The sequence below is a fragment of the Amia ocellicauda genome, chromosome 1 (assembly GCF_036373705.1).
Source record: "Amia ocellicauda isolate fAmiCal2 chromosome 1, fAmiCal2.hap1, whole genome shotgun sequence".
In the NCBI taxonomy this organism is placed as follows: domain Eukaryota; kingdom Metazoa; phylum Chordata; class Actinopteri; order Amiiformes; family Amiidae; genus Amia; species Amia ocellicauda.
In genome coordinates this window covers 27,911,733-27,933,587 of record NC_089850.1, presented here as the reverse complement: position 1 = coordinate 27,933,587, position 21,855 = coordinate 27,911,733, and the positions used below count along the sequence as shown (strand labels likewise).

Genomic DNA, 21,855 nt, shown 5'->3' with positions numbered 1-21,855 from the left:
GAAACTGCTAGTAGGAAAGTCCTGAAATGTCTGTACCTCAATGCCAGGAATGTAAGGAACAAGATGTTAGACCTAGAAGCCACAGTGCTGGCGTGTGACTATGATGTTGTAGGAGTGACAGAAACATGGCTTACAGAAAACAATGGGGATGAATACAAGTTGAAAGGATACACACAGTTTAAGAGAGACAGGCAAAATCGAAGAGGTGGGGGGGGTAGCATTATATGTGAGAAATGACATTGAGGCAGAAGAACTCAAATTAGATCCTAGTAACGAAACAGAATCTTTGTGGGTTAAACTTTTGAATAAAAGATCTGGAGGATTAGTGGTAGGAGTGTGTTACAGACCACCCAACTCATATTGATATTCAGAAAGATGCTGCATTGTACAATGTAATCAGGACTGCATGTAGCAATGATGTGGTTGTTATAATGGGGGATTTCAATTTCCCAAACATAGACTGGGAAAGCCCAGTTGGGACTACAGAAGCAGAAATAGAAATGGTTGAGATGGTAAATGACTGCTTTCTAACTCAATTTGTCAGGGAACCAACCAGGGAGAGAGCATGTATTGACTTGATCTTTTCAAATGACCAAGACAGAGTCAGAGGGACACTAGTTAGAGAACCAATGGGAAACTGTGATCACAACATGGTTTGCTTTGAGGCATACTTTCAAAAAACAAGGACCAAGTCTAAAACAATGATCTACAATTTTAGAAAAGCAAACCTTGAAGGTATGAGGCAGCACTTAGAGGAGTTAGACTGGAGCACACTGGATACAGATTGGATGATTATATTTTAAAAATATACTACTTGAGGCTCAGGAGCAATGTGTACCAAAACGTAGCAAATTGAGGACCAAAAAACATTGGCCAAAATGGTTTAATAGAGGTATGCAAAAAAATATCAAGAGAAAGAAAATGTTGTATAGCGCATACAAAAGGGATAGAGATTAAACAAAATACAAAGAATATGTTGAGCTGCAAAGAGATCTTAAGAAAGGGATCAGGAAAGCAAAGAGGGAAATAGAAAGACGCATAGCTCTTGGAGCTAAAACTAATGCAAAGAGCTTTTTTCAATATTACAACAGCAAGAGGTCAATAAAGGAGGACGTGAAATAGCTAAGAGGGCAAAAATGAAATATCTTGGAAAACGAACAAGATGTGGCAAATATTCTAAATGAGTATTTCACAGAGGTTTTTACAAAAGAAAAAATGGATAACATGTCACAGGTTAACAATCAGTCCAGTCAAACCATAAGAGAGATCAGGATAAATGAGGAGGAGGTACTAAAGGGACTAGCAGAATTAAAATCAAACAAATCACCTGGGCCAGATGGTATATTTCCAACAGTACTTAAAGAAATTAGGGAAATTATTTATAGGCCGCTAACTCAAATATTCCAAATGACGCTTAGAACAGGGGATGAGCCAACTGACTGGAAGACAGCAAATGTCATACCAATCCACAAGAAAGGGGACAAAACTGAGCCAGGAAATTACAGACCAATCAGTCTCATCTGCATCACGTGTAAAATGTTGGATAAAATGATTAGACAGAAAATAGAGGAGCATCTTTATGAATGTGTTTAGACGAGGCAGATCATGTCTTACTAATTTATTAGAATTGTTTGAACATGCAACTGCAGCTGTAGATCAGGTGAAAGCATATGATATGAAATACTTAGATTTTCAAAAAGCTTTTGATAAGGTTCCACACCAAAGACTGATCCTCAAATTGGAAGCTGTAGCATTCAGGGTAATGTAAGTAGATGGATTATGAACTGGTTGATGTATAGGAAGCAGAGGGTGTCGATTAGAGGAGTTGCTTCTAACTGGAGTGAGGTTGTTAGTGGAGGTCCACAGGGATCAGTACTAGGGCCTTTGCTTTTTCAAATCTATATTAATGATCTGGACTCTGGGATAGTTAGCAAACTTGTCAAATTTGCAGATGATACTAAAATAGGTGGCTCAGCAGATACAATCTCAGCAGCACAGGCTATTCAGAGGACTTGGATAATATTCAGTTGTGGGCCGACACCTGGCAGATGAAATTCAATGTGGACAAGTGCAAGGTATTACATGCAGGTAACAACAATGTCCACTATAATTACACTATGGGAGGAACAGAACTAGATGAAGTAATGCATGAGAAAGACCTAGGAGTCTATGTGGACTCCTCACTTTCTCCATCCAAACAATGTGGGGAAGCAATAAAAAAGGCAAACAAAATGATAGGGTATATTGTCAAAAGTGTAGAATTGAGTACAAGGGCAGTGATGTTCAGACTGTACAATGCACTAGTTAGAGCTCATCTGGATACTGTGTACAGTTCTGGGCTCGACACTTCAAGAAAGATATCGCTGCTCTAGAGGCAGTTCGGAGGAGAGCAACCAGACTTATTCCAGGTCTGAAGGGAATGTCCTACTGAGAGACTGAGGGACCTGAACCTTTTCACCCTGGAACAGAGGAGACTACGTGGGGACTTGATCCAAGTCTTCAAAATCATGAAAGGCATCGACCACTCAAACCAGAGGAGCTTTTCCAGATCAGCAGGGACACTCGGTCCCGGGGACACAAATAGAAATTGGGCAAGACGGAAATCAGGAGACACTTCTTCACACAGAGAGGCATCACAATCTGGAACAAACTCCCCAGTGATGTGGTTGAAGCTGAAAATTTGGGAACATTTAAAATCAGACTGGATAGGATCCACTTAGTTATTAACACCAAACGAGCACCAAACAAGCCGTCTCCAATAGTTGATTTGCATAATCATGTAATCAAAAGCCGGTCACTAATAAACGCTGGGTTACTTGACAATGTTTTAATAAAGAAAAGGGAAATCGATACCGTTTCTAAAGATGCATTAACACATATCCAACAACATATTTTCGTAAACTTTTATTTTTATTTTTTGCATCTTTCTTGTTTTCAGTAAATATACCGTATATTAATTTAAAAAAAGCACCATCACGGGTGTTTTTATTAATTTATTTCTTATTGCTGTATATTTGTATTGCTGTTAATTGTAGTGATTGAACTAACTGTCAATTGTGACATAATACATTCATGAAGTATAATGTTGATGGTTTGGTTTAAAGCGTATTTCCACAGTTTTGTTGAAGTGTTTTTTGGTTATTAAGTTCACAGTATATCGACTCTTAGACTGCTAACAGAATGACCGGTATCTTGTTTTCAATTCAGTATGTAGTTCACCATACATTGAATGTGATTTGTTTGCATCTTTGGAAACCAAATTAATAACAAGTAATAATAATAATAAAAAGCCTGGCCTATTAGCCTATTTCTACAATGAAGCAGTGTTTTCAGGCTCCTCTTACCCTGCATGAGTCTGCAATGTCTTTATTGATGAGTGTTTAATACAGTCGCCGGTCTCCAGTTGACGCCAGGGCTTCTTGCAGTTATTTGGAATAAATGGCGGGGGCCTTTAAATGAAGTTTTAAGGTATTAACTGAAAAGACGAAAGATGCGTAACCCAGCGGTTATTACAGACTGGCTTTTGTTTACATGATTATACCAATCAACCTGGCAACTATTGGAGACTGGTTGGTGCTTGAAGCCCGGCGAGGACTGGAAGTTTTTGCCCACGGAGTTCAGAAGTCAGTGTGATCCTTAGCACCTCAGACAGCCTCTATACCCAGAGTCTAGGCCTGACTCCAAACTCAGCATATCCTAAAACTGTCCAGGCTGCAGAAAAGGTTAAGAGTAATAAATCAATTAAAATCCCCGCAGCATAGCTTCCTCAAATAATGTTTCTAAAGGGAATACTCTTTGGTAGTTCTGGCTTGACTGGGAGAGCTGGTCTCAGTCAGAGGGTACAAGGCCTCTATACTCAGCTTGCTACACCAATTCATGCTAAAGACATAATGGAAGAATAAGGATGGATTCTTGTACTGAAAACAAGCATGTTCGGTGTAAACCAGGATCTGGAGTGCTTGGAAGACAGTAAAAAGTTGCACGCTTTGTTGCCTGCAGTACCAAATGCCTGAATCAGAACCAGACGTTTTCACACCACCAGTATAAATGGTATAGGCACAAGTATAGGCCTTGTATAGCAAATAGAAAACAGACCACCCCTTGGGTTTTCCCTGCCTGTTAGTGATAACCTTTGCTTAGAGAATGTTTTTTCTATAAATCAAGGAAAACCTACATAAATGTGGAATACTACTGGGCCATGGAAAATTCCTGCAGTTGACGTATCAGGGTGCAAATCAGTTCAAGTGGTATTTACATGCAGATGTTATCTTGGCCACAACAATGTTTGTTCACTGACTTGCTATCCAATATGTGACTTGTATACAACCCAGGAAGAATGCCAGCATTTTTTGAGTTACCTTCACTTTGTTTTAGTTTTTTCTTGTTTAGGAAGGGGGAAAAAACAAAAACTTCAACCACATTTATTTTCCCTGGCATTTCAATGGCATTCAGTTAATTTCTGCTAGGACATTGCATTTATCTGGACTTCGCTTTGTAACCTGGATCAGTGCTCAAGCACCAAGAGGCTGGCTATGCAATCATTCCCAATCATCCCATTGCAGCATCGTAATCATCTGAATTAGTCATTTTATTATTACAAAGTACGCATAATTACACAAACAGATCGATTTACAGGGCTACGAACACATTTAATCATGCCTGTTTTATTCAATAGTATTGCAGACATTGCGGAGGGCCTTGGGAAACACCGGCTTTATGACGTCGCTTGTGCAATCCAGAGCGTTGCCCATTACAGAGGGATCCACACCCGCCGGCTGGGAGCCCACAACTCAGCATCTACAAACTGTTATGGGCTAATGGACTGCCATGGTAGGTATTAAAGAGCTATCATTTAAAGGGGGGGCGGTGTTTTTTCACAGAATCTGGCTAGCAAACATCAAAGACTCTTTTAAAATACTTTTAAAAGCAATGGAAAACAATACTAAATTACACAAATGGTTTTCATATAGCAACATTATATCTATCTATCTATACTATATACAGTGAGGGAAAAAAGTATTTGATCCCCTGCTGATTTTGTACGTTTGCCCACTGACAAAGAAATGATCAGTCTATAATTTTAATGGTAGGTGTATTTTAACAGTGAGAGACAGAATAACAACAAAAAAATCCAGAAAAACACATTTCAAAAAAGTTATAAATTGATTTGCATGTTAATGAGGGAAATAAGTATTTGATCCCCTATCAATCAGCAAGATTTCTGGCTCCCAGGTGTCTTTTATACAGGTATAGAGCTGAGATTAGGAGCACTCTCTTAAAGGGAGTGCTCCTAATCTCAGCTCGTTACCTGTATAAAAGACACCTGTCCACAGAAGCAATCAATCAATCAGATTCCAAACTCTCCACCATGGCCAAGACCAAAGAGCTGTCCAAGGATGTCAGGGACAAGATTGTAGACCTACACAAGGCTGGAATGGGCTACAAGACCATCGCCCAGCAGCTTGGTGAGAAGGTGACAACAGTTGGTGCGATTATTCGCAAATGGAAGAAACACAAAATAACTGTCAGTCTCCCTCGGTCTTGGGCTCCATGCAAGATCTCACCTCGTGGAGTTTCAATGATCATGAGAACGGTGAGGAATCAGCCCAGAACTACATGGGAGGATCTTGTTAATGATCTCAAGGCAGCTGGGACCATAGTCACCAAGAAAACAATAGGTAACACACTATGCCGTGAAGGACTGAAATCCTGCAGCGCCAATGAACATCTGAATGATTCAGAGGAGAACTGGGTGAAAGTGTTGTGGTCAGATGAGACCAAAATCGAGCTCTTTGGCATCAACTCAACTCGCCGTGTTTGGAGGAGGAGGAATGACCCCAAGAACACCATCCCCACCGTCAAACATGGAGGTGGAAACATTATGCTTTGGGGGTGTTTTTCTGCTAAGGGGACAGGACAACTGCACTGCATCAAAGGGACGATGGATGGGCCCATGTACCGTCAAATCTTGGGTGAGAACCTCCTTCCCTCAGCCAGGGCATTGAAAATGGGTCGTGGATGGGTATTCCAGCATGACAATGACCCAAAACACACAGCCAAGGCAACAAAGGAGTGGCTCAAGAAGAAGCACATTAAGGTCCAGGAGTGGCCTAGCCAGTCTCCAGACCTTAATCCCATAGAAAATCTGTGGAGGGAGCTGAAGGTTCGAGTTGCCTAACGTCAGCCTCGAAACCTTAATGACTTGGAGAGGATCTGCAAAGAGGAGTGGGACAAAATCCCTCCTGAGATGTGTGCAAACCTGGTGGCCAACTACAAGAAACGTCTGACCTCTGTGATTGCCAGCAAGGGTTTTGCCACCAAGTACTAAGTCGAAGGTTTTTTTTTGTTGTTATTCTGTCTCTCACTGTTAAAATACACCTACCATTAAAATTATAGACTGATCATTTCTTTGTCAGTGGGAAAACGTACAAAATCAGAAGGGGATCAAATACTTTTTTCCCTCACTGTATAGTGTACATGAATACAGAATGCCAAGTTACACATTTATTGCACAATAGTTTAGAGGTCTTATTTTCTTGTAACTGTAAATGCATCCTGAAGAATCAATTAAAATCACCTGGTTAAGTATGATGGTTGGATTCTGGAAAATAAAATATATGTATTCGTTTGGACTGCTGAAGTTCCAGACAAACTAAAAACATATGGTATGGCAGTTAATGGCTGCATTGATGGTATCAGTTGACATGTCATCTGGTTGGAAGCTTTCACTATTAGTCACTTATTTTGGTAACCAATATAGCTTGTTGTCTTTGAAAAACCTGGAAACCCTGGTCTTGAAACACAATATTTCCGGTAGTAGTTCCATTTCATTTTACAGAAGCAAATATGGCGTTTTTTAAACTATTATTGTGCTTTACTTACATTTTATTAGTAATTTTTGCAATGCCCCCTAAGACCCCCCCATAGCACCAAGCCTGAATAGAGGTCACATGCTGGAGGAGTCATGCCCCCTACACATTGATTGCAAATAGGGTTGCCACTTTTGATATACAAAAATGCCAGACACCTGTGGGGGGGTGCTGGTGAAACATCACTTGAAGGGGGTGTAATGAACTGTAAACATTTTAAAATACAAACCTTTTGAAATTCCCCTTTAAAAATCATGTTGTAGACACATAGTTGGATGCATTTTGAATCAAACCAGTTCAAGAAAATGAAATGACAAAGATGGAAAACAAGAACCACAAAATATATATATTTTCATCTTTTATTGGAGATTTGTTTAGGAAGATATTCTGGAAAAGTAATTAAAAAATGGGCGGACAGGGGTGAAGTATCCAATAGTGGAGAGGGAGACAAGGTCAGAAAACAGGCGGAGGGTCTGGGGCCAGCAATCACTATTTCAAAGGTAATCCGTAAATTGAGTTCAAGAGACTAGCAAGAGGTCGGGCAATCGGGCAAATTTGACAAGAGAGGTAATCCAATATGCAAGGTCGAAGGCAAAGCGAGGGTCAAAACACTGGGAATCGCTCCTTCTCCTCCATCTCATCCTCCTCCGTAAAATCCTCCAGCTGAGCCTCCAGCAGCACAGCCTCGGGGACGGAGGAGGGAGGCCAACACTCCCAGACTGCCCACTTAATGGAATTGGAATGGGCACATTCTGTAGTTCCATCTTCTCCTGGACTTGTACTTGTGTGGAATAGTCAAGGGAGCCACAGTCAACATTTCCACATCATTGGTAACAATAAAAGCAAGCTCCATGGGTTCTTCCTCCACTTCATCATAAGAACATAAGAACATAAGAAAGTTTACAAATGAGAGGAGGCCATTCGACCCATCGTGCTTGTTTGGTGTCCATTTATAACTAAGTGATCCAAGGATCCTATCCAGACTGATTTTAAATGTTCCCAAATTTTCAGCTTCAACCACATCACTGGGGAGTTTGTTCCAGATTGTGACGACTCTCTGTGTGAAGAAGTGTCTCCTGTTTTCTGTCTTGAATGCTTTGAAGCCCAATTTCCATTTGTGTCCCTGGGTGCGTGTGTCCCTGCTGATCTGGAAAAGCTCCTCTGGTTTGAGTGGTCGATGCCTTTCATGATTTTGAAGACTTGAATCAAGTCCCCACATAGTCTCCTCTGTTCCAGGGTGAAAAGGTTCAGGTCCCTCAGTCTCTCAGTAGGACATTCCCTTCAGACCTGGAATAAGTCTGGTTGCTCTCCTCTGAACTGCCTCTAGAGCAGCGATATCTTTCTTGAAGTGTCGAGCCCAGACCTGTACACAGTATCCAGATGAGCTCTAACTAGTGCATTGTACAGTCTGAACATTACTGCCCTTGTACTCAATTCTACACTTTTGACAATATACCCTATCATTCTGTTTGCCTTTTTTATTGCTTCCCCACATTGTTTGGATGGAGAAAGTGAGGAGTCCACATAGACTCCTAGGTCTTTCTCATGCATTACTTCATCTAGTTCTGTTCCTCCCATAGTGTAATTATAGTGGACATTGTTGTTACCTGAATGTAATACCTTGCACTTGTCCACATTGAATTTCATCTGCCAGGTGTCGGCCCACAACTGAATATTATCCAAGTCCTCTGTATAGCCTGTGCTGCTGAGATTGTATCTGCTGAGCCACCTATTTTAGTATCATCTGCAAATTTGACAAGTTTGCTAACTATCCCAGAGTCCAGATCATTAATATAGATTTGAAAAAGCAAAGGCCCTAGTACTGATCCCTGTGGAACTCCACTAACAACCTCACTCCAGTTAGAAGCAACTCCTCTAATCGACACCCTCTGCTTCCTATACATCAACCAGTTCATAATCCATCTACTTACATTACCCTGAATGCTACAGCTTCCAATTTGAGGATCAGTCTTTGGTGTGGAACCTTATCAAAAGCTTTCTGGAAATCTAAGTATATCATATCATATGCTTTCACCTGATCTACAGCTGCAGTTGCATGTTCAAAAAATTCTAATAAACTAGTAAGACATGATCTTCCTCGTCTAAACCCATGTTGACTATCTCCAAGAATATGGTTTTCATTAAGATGCTCCTCTATTTTCTGTCTAATCATTTTTTCCAACATTTTACAAGTGATGCAGATGAGACTGATTGGTCTATAATTTCTTGTCTCAGTTTTGTCCCCTTTCTTGTGGATTGGTATGACATTTGCAGTTTTCCAATCAGTTGGCTCATCCCCTGTTCTAAGGGGAATGTTTTAGTTAGCAGCCTAAATAATTGCCCTCATTTCTTAAAGTAAATATATAATCTGGCCCAGGTGATTTGTTAATTTTTAATTATGCTAGTCCTTTTAGTACCTCCTCTTCATTTATCCCGATCCTGATATCTCTTAGTTTGACTGGACTGACTTTATTCTTTTGTAATAACCTCTGTGAAATACTCATTTAGAATGTTGGCCACAACTTGTTCTTTTTCTAACATACTTCTATTTTTAGCCTTTACTTGTTTCACTTCCTCCTTCTATTATAATATTGAAAAATGCTCTTTGCATTAATTTTAGCTCAAGAACTATGTTTCCTTCTATTTCTCCATTTGCTCTCCTGACCCCTCTCTTTGCAGTTCTATATATTCTTTGTATTTTGTTTTTATTATTTTGACTCAGTTCCTTAGAAGACACACTTATCCAGAGTGACTTACAATTGTTACAAGATATCACAATATTTTTTTACATTTACCCATTCATACAGCTGGGCATTTACTGGAGCAATCTGGGTAAAGTACCTTGCTCAAGGGTACAACAGCACTGCAGTGATTAAACACACAACCCTGTGCTCCAGAGACCAGAGCCCTAACCACTACTACTACTCCACACTACTGTCTCTAGCTCTTAGGTATGCACAATACATTTTCTTTCTTTTGATATTGTATTGCATATTTGTATTAAACCATTATTATATATTAATATACTATGTCAGTACAAATATGTCTAGCATGCATCTTACATAAATAAAAAAAAGTATTTAATTAATTAACGAGTGAAACAACTGAAAAAATATGTATAGATTACATACGCCAGAGGGATCCCTTCTCCTTGTAAACAAGGCTGGGGAAGACTGGCTTGTCTGGTTACAAGATAAAGCATTTTCCAATGAGCCAATTCTCTCATATATATATATATATATATATATATATATATATATATATATATATATATATATATAAATAAATCACACACAAGATTATTTAATTATAGTTTTTACAAGTGAATAACCTCGTTATATATAGACGGTTGACAAATTAAAGGAAAAACCTGAATAAATGAGTGGAGGAACATAATGACTCCTAACAGGTGTACTGCATGATACAATTAAGCAATTAGCATACTATCATGCTCTGTGGCATGTATAAAAATGCTGAGCAGGCCCAGCTGACCTTGATTCTAGATCAAGATGGCAAAAGGAAAGGATCCAAGTGACTTTGAAAGTGGGGTCATTATTGAGGCACGAGCTTCAGTCACACACACGTTCAACTGGCTAGTGTTCTGGACAAGTGAGCGAGTGCATGTGTGGCAACGCCAAGAGAACGGTACAGGACTGACTGCTTGACCCCTACAGTCGGGAGGCTCTGTTACGCTGTGGGGGGCATTTTCCTGGTATGGTTTGGGTCCACTTGTCCCCTTAGAGGGAAGGGTCACTGCAAATCATTACAAAGTTATTCTGAGTGATCACCTTTATCCTATGGAGTCTTTGAACCAAAGTAAAGTATTGCTATAGGTGCAGTATAAAATAAGAAGTTTGGGATACATTTTTGTCAGTTTAAAACATATTCTTCTCCCCAGAAAATAAGTATCCAAGTCAAAATAACTGTATAAACAAATCTCGAATCCTTTATTTTCAATGTTTCAAAATTATAGTGCAGACATTTAAGCATGTCTGCAAGCTACAAGAACGTGACCCTAGTGCCAGCAGAGGAGCTGCCATTGGTCAGCTGACACATCATTAACGACACGCTTCAGAGCAACATAGCACAGGCAAGACTTGATGCTACTAATCAACGTCTGCTGTGTTACATGATTACTGATAAAGTGTACTGCAATATATCGTTTAATAATTTATATGTTAAATCTGAATTGAATTTCGGTGTTTCAATCCATTTGAACATAGTAAGTGTAGTGCATGTACCTCACATACACGTTTCTGACAATCTGAAAAAAAAGTTGTGCATTGTGAAGGCTTGGTTTTCTTTTCAAATGTACAATCATATGTTTTACTTTTGTGTCATGACCACATTTGCAGAGAGCAGCACACTGTGGTTTTGTTGTTCTATCCCAAACAATCCATCCCAAAAGTGTGTACGCCCCCCGCCATCAAGAAAGTCTCAAATTACCAAAGACTGAAATTCGAATCGATCATTATTATTTAATCCAGGTATGCAGACAGTTAGAATGGGCGTTGCAGCCCTTATAAGATTAGCATCAGTGTGATACATTTATTTTTTGGGTGTGTCTTGATTTCAGAAATTGGACCCAAGCAAAATTTGTTGCACATCTATGTCCATACATTATACATTTGTATTGTATCAACTGTTTGGACAGATAGGAAACAAACATTATTGCCCCACACAAGTTTTACACCTCATGAAATAAGAATACACAAAAACAAGAACAGTCATACATTCTTCAATATATATATTTTTTTTTTTACATAAAACGTTTATTTACTTTTTAACCGTGAAAATTCATAGTTGGATCAAGTCACATATCAAGAGACATTTAGGAAGAGACCGCTTAAATTCCTGAGAAGACAGGTCACAGTAATAGTTTCATTTTGCTTTGGATTTATGTGCTGAAGGGTCTTCTTGCATCTGCAGTCACCAATATAATAAAACACCAATAGATTTACAGACACTGGATACATAAATGTGTTAAAAAGCAGAGGTGCTTCATAACTAACTTTGAGTGTAACAAACAGTACTAATTTTGCAAGAGGATAAGATCTCCCTCTCTGCTGGTAGACATCCAAATATTTATACTGACAGTCTGACAGTATTTGTAAGAAACATAACATTTAAACTATACTTTCTCTGTACTAAAAAACACTTAATGATACCTTTTCACTCCTTAGCTAAATCAAGAAAATATAAAAAGGTCATGCATTGTCAGTAACATATCCCCATTTGAAATGAATGAACAAAATTATGTTGGTCATACATTTTATTTTATGTAGGAGACAAACTTAGTTAATTTACGCTGTTAAGATATTAAGCATCTTCAAAGAGAAGCGAATATTTTCTACTAAATTCTACCTTTAAAAAAAATGCACTCAGTTTCACCCTCCGCACATCACAAAATTGCTGTATTTAGAATTGTTTATCTTATTACTGTGATGATTCAGAAAATTCAGAGCCAGATGTCCAATCATAAAACCAGTGTGAAACTTCTCGCTACACTCAAAGGAATCAAATTGAAATGTATGTTGTAATTAGACTATATTACACTAGAGGGCATGAGAATTATTTACTAAAAAAAGGGTCTGCATAATCTGCATTCTTGTTTCTGGGTTTAATTTGTTATCGGATTCATGTACCTAGAGATTCTGTCAAGGTTTCTGCTTCGATGGCTGTTTGTCATTTTAGTTACAGCAACAACAAAGACATTTTCTGGAACTAATTCTCACATCTGACTTTGAGAAATTGTGTTTGTGTTGCTCATCGATTAAGATCCAGTTTAACAATGAGCTTCTGAATTCTGATTTGATTCACAGTCTTCTTTCTAACAATACAATTTAAGAACTCTTCATACTAAAAAAAAGTTAGTTTTGCAACTAACTACCTTGGCAGAAACAGCAACTATCAAGTACACAACACAATACATGATAAGGGGGGAATCTAAAAAACCAAGACAAATCTGATAATACAAAACTAACATTTGTTCATCACAATGGCCTCATGACCTAATTTTGATCTCTTTAAAAAAGAAATATGTACAAATACCTATACTAATAAAGAAATACCTGATTTTCATCTACTTAAAGCAATATACATTCTTTTGCAATATAAAATTTTACGTAAATATAGCATTGTATATAAAATTAGAAAGGTTTACTAAACATAAAAATAAGGGCTTTAAAAACAACTTCAAGCAAATGGTCAATGAATTGGCAAATAGTAGATAATTTGTACAACAGAAACAGTTTTATGCACTTTTCAACAGGAAAACAGAAAAACTAAATTACCATTCACAATGGACACAAGAAGAGTTTTTTTCTGTTCAAAAGTTCAATCTATGAAACACCAGAACCTTACAATGGTATTTATATACTATATAACATATAGCACAATTCAAACATTTCAGAGACTGGCACATTATATTAACCTCAGTTTTAACATGTTGTAAAGGGCATGGGTCTATACTGGAATAGTTATGGCAGACCCTTTTGCCACTAACTGACCAGAACGTGGAAAGCAAGGCACTATGGGAGCTTTACACTTCTTGTGTTACTAATGGGGCACACAAATCCATTATACTACAACATGGATTAGGGAAAATGGGGGGGGAAATGTTTACTTTATTCAATTGGCATACTTTGTTCATGGTAGCTTTTAGAAATAAATAAACCAAAAAGCATTGTGCTTTAATTGAGAAAAAATATATACAAAAAGCCATTAGCTTCCTGCAGGGAGGAGTCTGTTAAAGTACTGATCTCAGGCTTTTAAGCTCCCAAACCTCACTCTAAAACCACACTTCCTGTGCCCACTGCTAGTGTGAGCTCATATGCTGCAAGGCAGATAACACCTTGCAAGTACTAAGATTCTTAGTAAACTGACAATGCAGTGTTAAGAGGGGAAAATAGTATAAAGAACCAGACCAGACTATCATAGCTTGTTCATATTGTAAAACAAGTGATCATTACAAATCTGAATATAAACTGAAGTAGCTGTGTACCAGATGGCAAAACATGACATGGCAAGCTATGCCAAGCATTAATCTCTCCATTGTAGGAAAGGACCTCTGTCAATTGGTTTCCACATCTTTTCCATTTCTGTCCTTCTATTGTGTTACACAAATTAAGTTTGAAAAACTCAACCTTATGGTTTCATTTCAATATCCTGATTTAGGTCTTTCAACTTGCCATCATAACTCAAATTCATCAAACCTATAAAGATTTCTAGTTACCCATCCTTAAGGCATCTTGTATCCTTTTTTTTTACCCAGTGAATACTACTAGATTATTGTAGGTGAGCTTGAATAACCTGGACTTTCATTCTGAGTACAACTTCAAAAATGCCCCATCACTCTCGTGGGATGAAGCTGGATGTGATCTACAAAAAACATGGGGTGAATGAGGTGACACCATAATAGGAAGTGTAACATAATATATGAATAAAATAAATTATATAGATTCTAATGACTACTTGACAACACAAAGCTTGCTAATGCTTTATCTGACAGGAAAGAAATACTATTATAAAGAAGGGAAAAGCATACAATATATTTATTCTGAACTGTTAACTGTTTGCATGATGATAAACTTGTATTCTTATTCGGAAGAAAGGGGTGAAAGACTGACTCAAAGGCCCAATGCAGGGGTTAATGGTTTTAATGGGTGGCTGTGGCTGAAGGGCTGGAGAGTTCACCTGTGGCAGGAGAACTTTTCCTCAGAGAATGTGATCATATTTAGTCATTTCAAATCAGCAGTACTGCATATGGAATAAAGATGCCAAAGTAGTTATTTAAACAAAGCCCACAGGAATTGATGGCTGTTTGTATTTAAATTTCTCATGTTTTTTTAAGTTATCATGTTCACAGGTTGTTTCTGTATGAATCTAGAATCATTTAGAGCATTTGGACACTGAAAAAACCTGTAGGACGGCACTGTAAATTATCCTATGATATATACCCCTGTTCATCCTACAAAAGCTTTAGCTTAACTACTTAATTTACTAAAACACAATTATTAAAAAAGTCATATATAGTACAAAAGTGAACTGGTATTATTCAACTAGAATTTCCTCAGTTTTGATTGACGTGATTAAATGTCCACCGTTGGAGGAGTTTGATCCCTCGTCTTTAGGAAGATCTTCACCCTGCAGTGTTGTCTGATTATCCAACCCTGAGAAAACCTGAGCATTCTGGGCGAAGCATAGATGCTTCATGACCTCATTGGGGCTTGCAAAAGTCATTTCACACACATTACACTTGTACGGCCTGCCGGACGAAAGGAAGAGGGCGTCCATTTGGCTGTTTTCTTCGTTGGAGCACAGTTCCATACTCTGCTTGTCCACCATCGTGTACGACTCGGCACTCTGGTTGAGACACACGTGCCGGGCGGCCTGGTTTGCCCTGCAGAAGCTCTTCCCGCAGGCACTGCACTTGTAAGGCTTGCCTGTGTGAATGTACATGTGTTCTCGCCAGTGGCTCTTCTGGATGAACTTGCGGCCGCACGTGGAGCACTCGTACTTCCGCCTCTTCACCTCCCGCTCCAGGTCCATGCTCTCCAAGTTGTCGATGTCAGCGATGTCCGAGGGAGGGGGCGTCTCTGCCTGGGGTTGCATGCCTTCCATTCTTGGGGAATCAGTGGCTGGCTGCAGCTCCCCGTCACTGATGATTTCGCCTCCTCTAGGGGCATCTTCCACCTCCTTGGCGGGCTCTGGCTGGCTGCTGCACAGCATCGGGGAAGTGCTGGCCTCCGCTACAGGGAGCAGCATCTGAGTGTGAAGGAGCAGGTGTTCCCGCAGGCTGCTCCGCTGGGTAAAGCGACTCCCGCACATGTGGCAGGAGTATTGCTTGCGGAAAGAGGAGTTCCTCTTCATGATGCTGGGCTTGACGTGCAGGATTGTGTTTGCAGCTGGATTCTCATTGACACTTGGCACATCGCAGCTCTGCTCCTCAGCGGCAGATGAGTTCCCTCTGAGGGATGTTTCTAGTTCAGTAAGGGAGGGGGCTTGCTTGGGTTCAGGACCAGTGATGCTCGCAAAGTGTTTACCATCTGAAAGCTGTTCTTGATCAAAAGGGGAGGACAGCTGCCTACGTGCAGACAGCCTGCTGGGGTGGCCAGTCTGCTGATCTGAAATCTGAATGCCATACAGGGAAGTAGACAGAGGAAGGATTTGTTCAGGGTGTGTAAAAGTGGCCTGGCCTGCCTCTTGTAACAGTGGATAAGCATGCAGAAACTTTACACCCTGCTCTAGCCGCACTGGGTCAATAAGCTGCGGGGCCAGTTTCCCAGTGTACATCAGATTCAGGAGGTAGCTGAAGATATCCGGCTGAATGTCTGCTGCTTTCAGTCGCACACAGTCACTGCAAAGACAGTTGAGATTTTTTGAACTTTAGGAGATTTTTTAAATATTGCAATAAACATGTGCTATTCCCACTAAAGGATGTTAAAGGGACACCATACAATTCTAAAATGTATGACTATACTACAAAGCAAAAAAATGACTGAGAATATTTCCATTGCAATTCCTTTCTTTAAAATAACGTTTCTGATTACATACACTGGTACATAAAGATATATACATTACCTGTCCTGGTGAATGAAAAGCATTCTGAAATAGTTTGAGAAGGCTGCAAGAACAGCTTTGTGGGCTTTAAAAAAGACATCACCAATGGCCACAGTGCAATCGCACAGGAAACCAAACTCCCTCTGAGCATTCAGCTGCTGCAGAAGGATAAGACCATGGTTGGCCAGCTCCATTCTTCAACCTACAGAAGAAAAAAAAGAAGCTTCCTGTCATTAACCCATTTAAGTTCAAACCTAAACTAAACTGAACAGTATTAAAAGAACACAAGTTGGAGGCACTACTGAAAGAATTCTGGTCAGCCCTAACCACTATAACAATTTAAAAATGCAATGCCTAAAGGGATGGGATGAAGACTTCAAATAAATAAACAAACTGAAACCAAATTAATTATAAAGCTTTTTATTCCTTTGCATGCACAAATAAAAATGTGACATTAGGATACCATTAAACAAAAAACAAACAAACAAAAAAAAAATCACAGTGACTCACCCCTGTAGCATTGCATTTCAAACATACTGTACTTCAGACACTAACTGAAACTAAAATGTATGCTGGTGACAATAAACAAAGGCATGAAAGGCATATAAAAATCTGCCAATTAATGGGTAAAATTTCAATTTTTTGGCATTGTGCAAATTCATCCAAAACACCACAAGATTTCACAGTTTTTACACACTTCTCATCCTGCACATCAGTAGCCTCTGTATGGATGTAGATTTAGATGATATATATAGGAAAGATAGATAACATTTTATTTGTTGTTGTAATATTTTTTAAACAGGTTTAATGATTTTCAACCACGGTTATCTAAGTGAATAGTACCTGACAGCTAAAATGTTTTTTTTTTTTTTTTTTAAATCATCCACACACACCAGTTGGAGGTAATCTATTTTAGGCTTGGTGACATTTAACATTTAACAATACATCACAAACTATGCACAACTTATTTGAGATATCAGAATAGTATAGTTTATTCATGCTGACATTTACATTTCATGAAGGAAGAATTAGATCTGTACTCTATTAGGTTTTTGCCCCTAGCTTAATCTTGAAATGTAGCCTTAGTCAAAGTATTCTGCAATTTTAAAGGTTTTCAAATTTACTTTACAATTCCTGCAAGACAACTCATAATCGGCACACCTCGCTCAAGGTTTAAAAATTAACCTTTGCAGTTTGACCAAGAACTGAACGAAGATACATATGTTGTTTTATTCTGACTATGTGAACGAAAAGACACAAATTCAGATATATTCAATATATTGATCGACAGATACTGATATTCATATATTATCTCCTATATATTATTATGAATGGAGTAATCAGTCAACACCATCAGTGAATGTGCATATATTTGCAGTCTCATGCAGCACCTACAGTGAGGGAAAAAAGTATTTGATCCCCTGCTGATTTTGTACGTTTGCCCACTGACAAAGAAATGATCAGTCTATAATTTTAATGGTAGGTGTATTTTAACAGTGAGAGACAGAATAACAACAAAAAAATCCAGAAAAAAGTTATACACTCACCTAAAGGATTATTAGGAACACCTGTTCAATTTCTCATTAATGCAATTATCTAACCAACCAATCACATGGCAGTTGCTTCAATGCATTTAGGGGTGTGGTCCTGGTCAAGACAATCTCCTGAACTCCAAACTGAATGTCTGAATGGGAAAGAAAGGTGATTTAAGCAATTTTGAGCGTGGCATGGTTGTTGGTGCCAGGCGGGCCGGTCTGAGTATTTCACAATCTGCTCAGTTACTGGGATTTTCACGCACAACCATTTCTAGGGTTTACAAAGAATGGTGTGAAAAGGGAAAAACATCCAGTATGCGGCAGTCCTGTGGGCGAAAATGCCTTGTTGATGCTAGAGGTCAGAGGAGAATGGGCCGACTCATTCAAGCTGATAGAAGAGCAACTTTGACTGAAATAACCACTCGTTACAACCGAGGTATGCAGCAAAGCATTTGTGAAGCCACAACACGTACAACCTTGAGGCGGATGGGCTACAACAGCAGAAGACCCCACCGGGTACCACTCATCTCCACTACAAATAGGAAAAAGAGGCTACAATTTGCACAAGCTCACCAAAATTGGACAGTTGAAGACTGGAAAAATGTTGCCTGGTCTGATGAGTCTCGATTTCTGTTGAGACATTCAGATGGTAGAGTCAGAATTTGGCGTAAACAGAATGAGAACATGGGTCCATCATGCTTTGTTACCACTGTGCAGGCTGGTGGTAGTGGTGTAATGGTGTGGGGGATGTTTTCTTGGCACACTTTAGGCCCCTTAGTGCCAACTGGGCATCGTTTAAATGCCACGGCCTACCTGAGCATTGTTTCTGACCATGTCCATCCCTTTATGACCACCATGTACCCATCCTCTGATGGCTACTTCCAGCAGGATAATGCACCAAAGGTCACAAAGGTCGAATCATTTCAAATTGGTTTCTTGAACATGACAATGAGTTCACTGTACTAAACTGGCCCCCACAGTCACCAGATCTCAACCCAATAGAGCATCTTTGGGATGTGGTGGAACGGGAGCTTCGTGCCCTGGATGTGCATCCCACAAATCTCCATCAACTGCAAGATGCTATCCTATCAATATGGGCCAACATTTCTAAAGAATGCTTTCAGCACCTTGTTGAATCAATGCCACGTAGAATTAAGGCAGTTCTGAAGGCGAAAGGGAGGCAAAAACACTATATTAGTATGGTGTTCCTAATAATCTTTTAGGTGAGTGTACATTTATTTGCATGTTAATGAGGGAAATAAGTATTTGATCCCCTATCAATCATTTTTCTGGCGCCCAGGTGTCTTTTATACAGGTAACGAGCTGAGATTAGGAGCACTCTCTTAAAGGGAGTGCTCCTAATCTCAGCTTGTTACCTGTATAAAAGACACCTGTCCACAGAAGCAATCAATCAATCAGATTCCAAACTCTCCACCATGGCCAAGACCAAAGAGCTGTCCAAGGATGTCAGGGACAAGATTGTAGACCTACACAAGGCTGGAATGGGCTACAAGACCATCGCCAAGCAGCTTGGTGAGAAGGTGACAACAGTTGGTGCGATTATTCGCAAATGGAAGAAACACAAAATAACTGTCAGTCTCCCTCGGTCTGGGTTTCCATGCAAGATCTCACCTCGTGGAGTTTCAATGATCATGAGAACGGTGAGGAATCAGCCCAGAACTACACGGGAGGATCTTGTTAATGATCTCAAGGCAGCTGGGACCATAGTCACCAAGAAAACAATTGGTTACACACTATGCCGTGAAGTACTGAAATCCTGCAGCACCCGCAAGGTCCCCCTGCTCAAGAAAGCACATGTACAGGCCCGTCTGAAGTTTGCCAATGAACATCTGAATGATTCAGAGGAGAACTGCGTGAAAGTGTTGTGGTCAGATGAGACCAAAATCGAGCTCTTTGGCATCAACTCAACTCGCCATGTTTGGAGGAGGAGGAATGACCCCAAGAACACCATCCCCACCATCAAACATGGAGGTGGAAACATTAAGCTTTGGGGGTGTTTTTCTGCTAAGGGGACAGGACAACTGCACCGCATCAAAGGGACGATGGACGGGGCCATGTACCGTCAAATCTTGGGTGAGAACCTCCTTCCCTCAGCCAAGGGCATTGAAAATGGGTCGTGGATGGGTATTCCAGCATGACAATAACCCAAAACACACAGCCAAGGCAACAAAGGAGTGGCTCAAGAAGAAGCACATTAAGGTCCAGGAGTGGCCTAGCCAGTCTCCAGACCTTAATCCCATAGAAAATCTGTGGAGGGAGCTGAAGGTTCGAGTTGCCAAACGTCAGCCTCGAAACCTTAATGACTTGGAGAGGATCTGCAAAGAGGAGTGGGACAAAATCCCTCCTGAGATGTGTGCAAACCTGGTGGCCAACTACAAGAAACGTCTGACCTCTGTGATTGCCAACAAGGGTTTTGCCACCAAGTACTAAGTCGAAGGGGTCAAATACTTATTTCCCTCATTAACATGCAAATCAATGTATAACTTTTTTTTTTATGCGTTTTTCTGGATTTTTTTGTTGTTATTCTGTCTCTCACTGTTAAAATACACCTACCATTAAAATTATAGACTGATCATTTCTTTGTCAGTGGGCAAACGTACAAAATCAGCAGGGGATCAAATACTTTTTTCCCCCACTGTATATAAAATATATGTTTAACTCACAAATGTGTGAGACAAGCTTAAGCATATATGGGAGGCTGAGGAAGAGTGGGAACCTGTTTCTTGTACTGAATGTGTGAGACTTTACATGCCTCCATTGAGCTGCTGACATTTCAATATCAATCACCATGATTCAGGCATGTAGCGCTTATGATGGTCCAGAGGGGAGAACTTTCCAGAAAGGGGCATTTTTGTACTACACTTCAGGTTTGAAAGGCTTTTCATAAACCAATGCCTTTTTTAAATACATCTATTTGAAGAGAACAGTGATGTTATTTATTTGTGAATCATGATTTTTACTGCTCTGGCTAACTGATTTGCTACAGTGGGTCAGATTGGATGGCTAGTATTGATAAACCTGTTGTATTCTAAAAGTATTTATTGCAGGAGCTTCAGGCTGAACCCTAACAGGACTTTGATGGATGGACTATAAAGAATTTAGACTGAACTTGCTTGGCTTGGAGTTTCTTGCCAAGGTGGTGTTTGGGGAGGATGGAGAAATGAGAAGCAATGAATGCTGGGAAAGTAGTGTTAGAGACCTGTATTTATACATGCTGTGGGCCGGATTAGGGTTGGACCCCTATACAATGTTACTAACTCAACCACGTATTGTACAATAGAATTGTTATGAAAGCTATTTCTTAGCTTTAGGCATTTCAGAAGCTAATGATAGCCACATTACACATCCCTTTACTTAAGACATGCTATGACTTTTCCTCTTCTCATCCCCCTTCTTGGAAAGACTTGCTGGGACTCACCAATAACATTATAAATAATTAATTATGCAGCACTTTTAAATAACCATGGGGAGTATAAATCTTGGGAGTCTAGCAAAAACCTTTCCACCAAAGTCCACTAAAAAAACAGCCAAATCTGAGCAATGGCCTAAAAGGGCCTTGTGCCGAGAAAAACTCAGTTGAATGTGAAACCAAGGAAGGCAAACCTGAAGATGTGGCAAAAGTGTTACAATGTGGAGACAGATACAGAAGCCAGTTCATGATATTGATATTGATCTTTCTTCGTAGCCTTAATTAACATAATATAGTGACCACTTAGTAATACATTCTGAGGTGGTACAGGTTTGATGTATTTGGAAGTTGGAAATAATGATGTTATGGAGAGACATGCTTTGACACCACCTAATTTGGAAACACATAATGTGATCTTATGCTGTGTACTGACATTTAGAAACTCTTCTTGACCAGGTAT

General features: G+C 39.6%; 1 protein-coding gene across 1 annotated transcript in view; it reads right to left on the bottom strand.

Moving 5' to 3' along the window:
* Window positions 1-11,322: 11,322 nt before the first annotated feature.
* Window positions 11,323-21,855, bottom strand: part of LOC136747612 (zinc finger and BTB domain-containing protein 2) — a 14,704-nt gene continuing 4,171 nt past the window's right edge. The window contains exons 2-3 of the mRNA XM_066700587.1: window positions 16,452-16,632; window positions 11,323-16,227 (exon numbers count right to left, since the gene is read on the bottom strand). Coding sequence (XP_066556684.1) covers window positions 14,922-16,227; window positions 16,452-16,624 — 1,479 coding nt within the window. The 5' untranslated portion in view covers window positions 16,625-16,632 and the 3' untranslated portion in view covers window positions 11,323-14,921. The remainder of the gene's footprint in view (window positions 16,228-16,451; window positions 16,633-21,855) is intronic.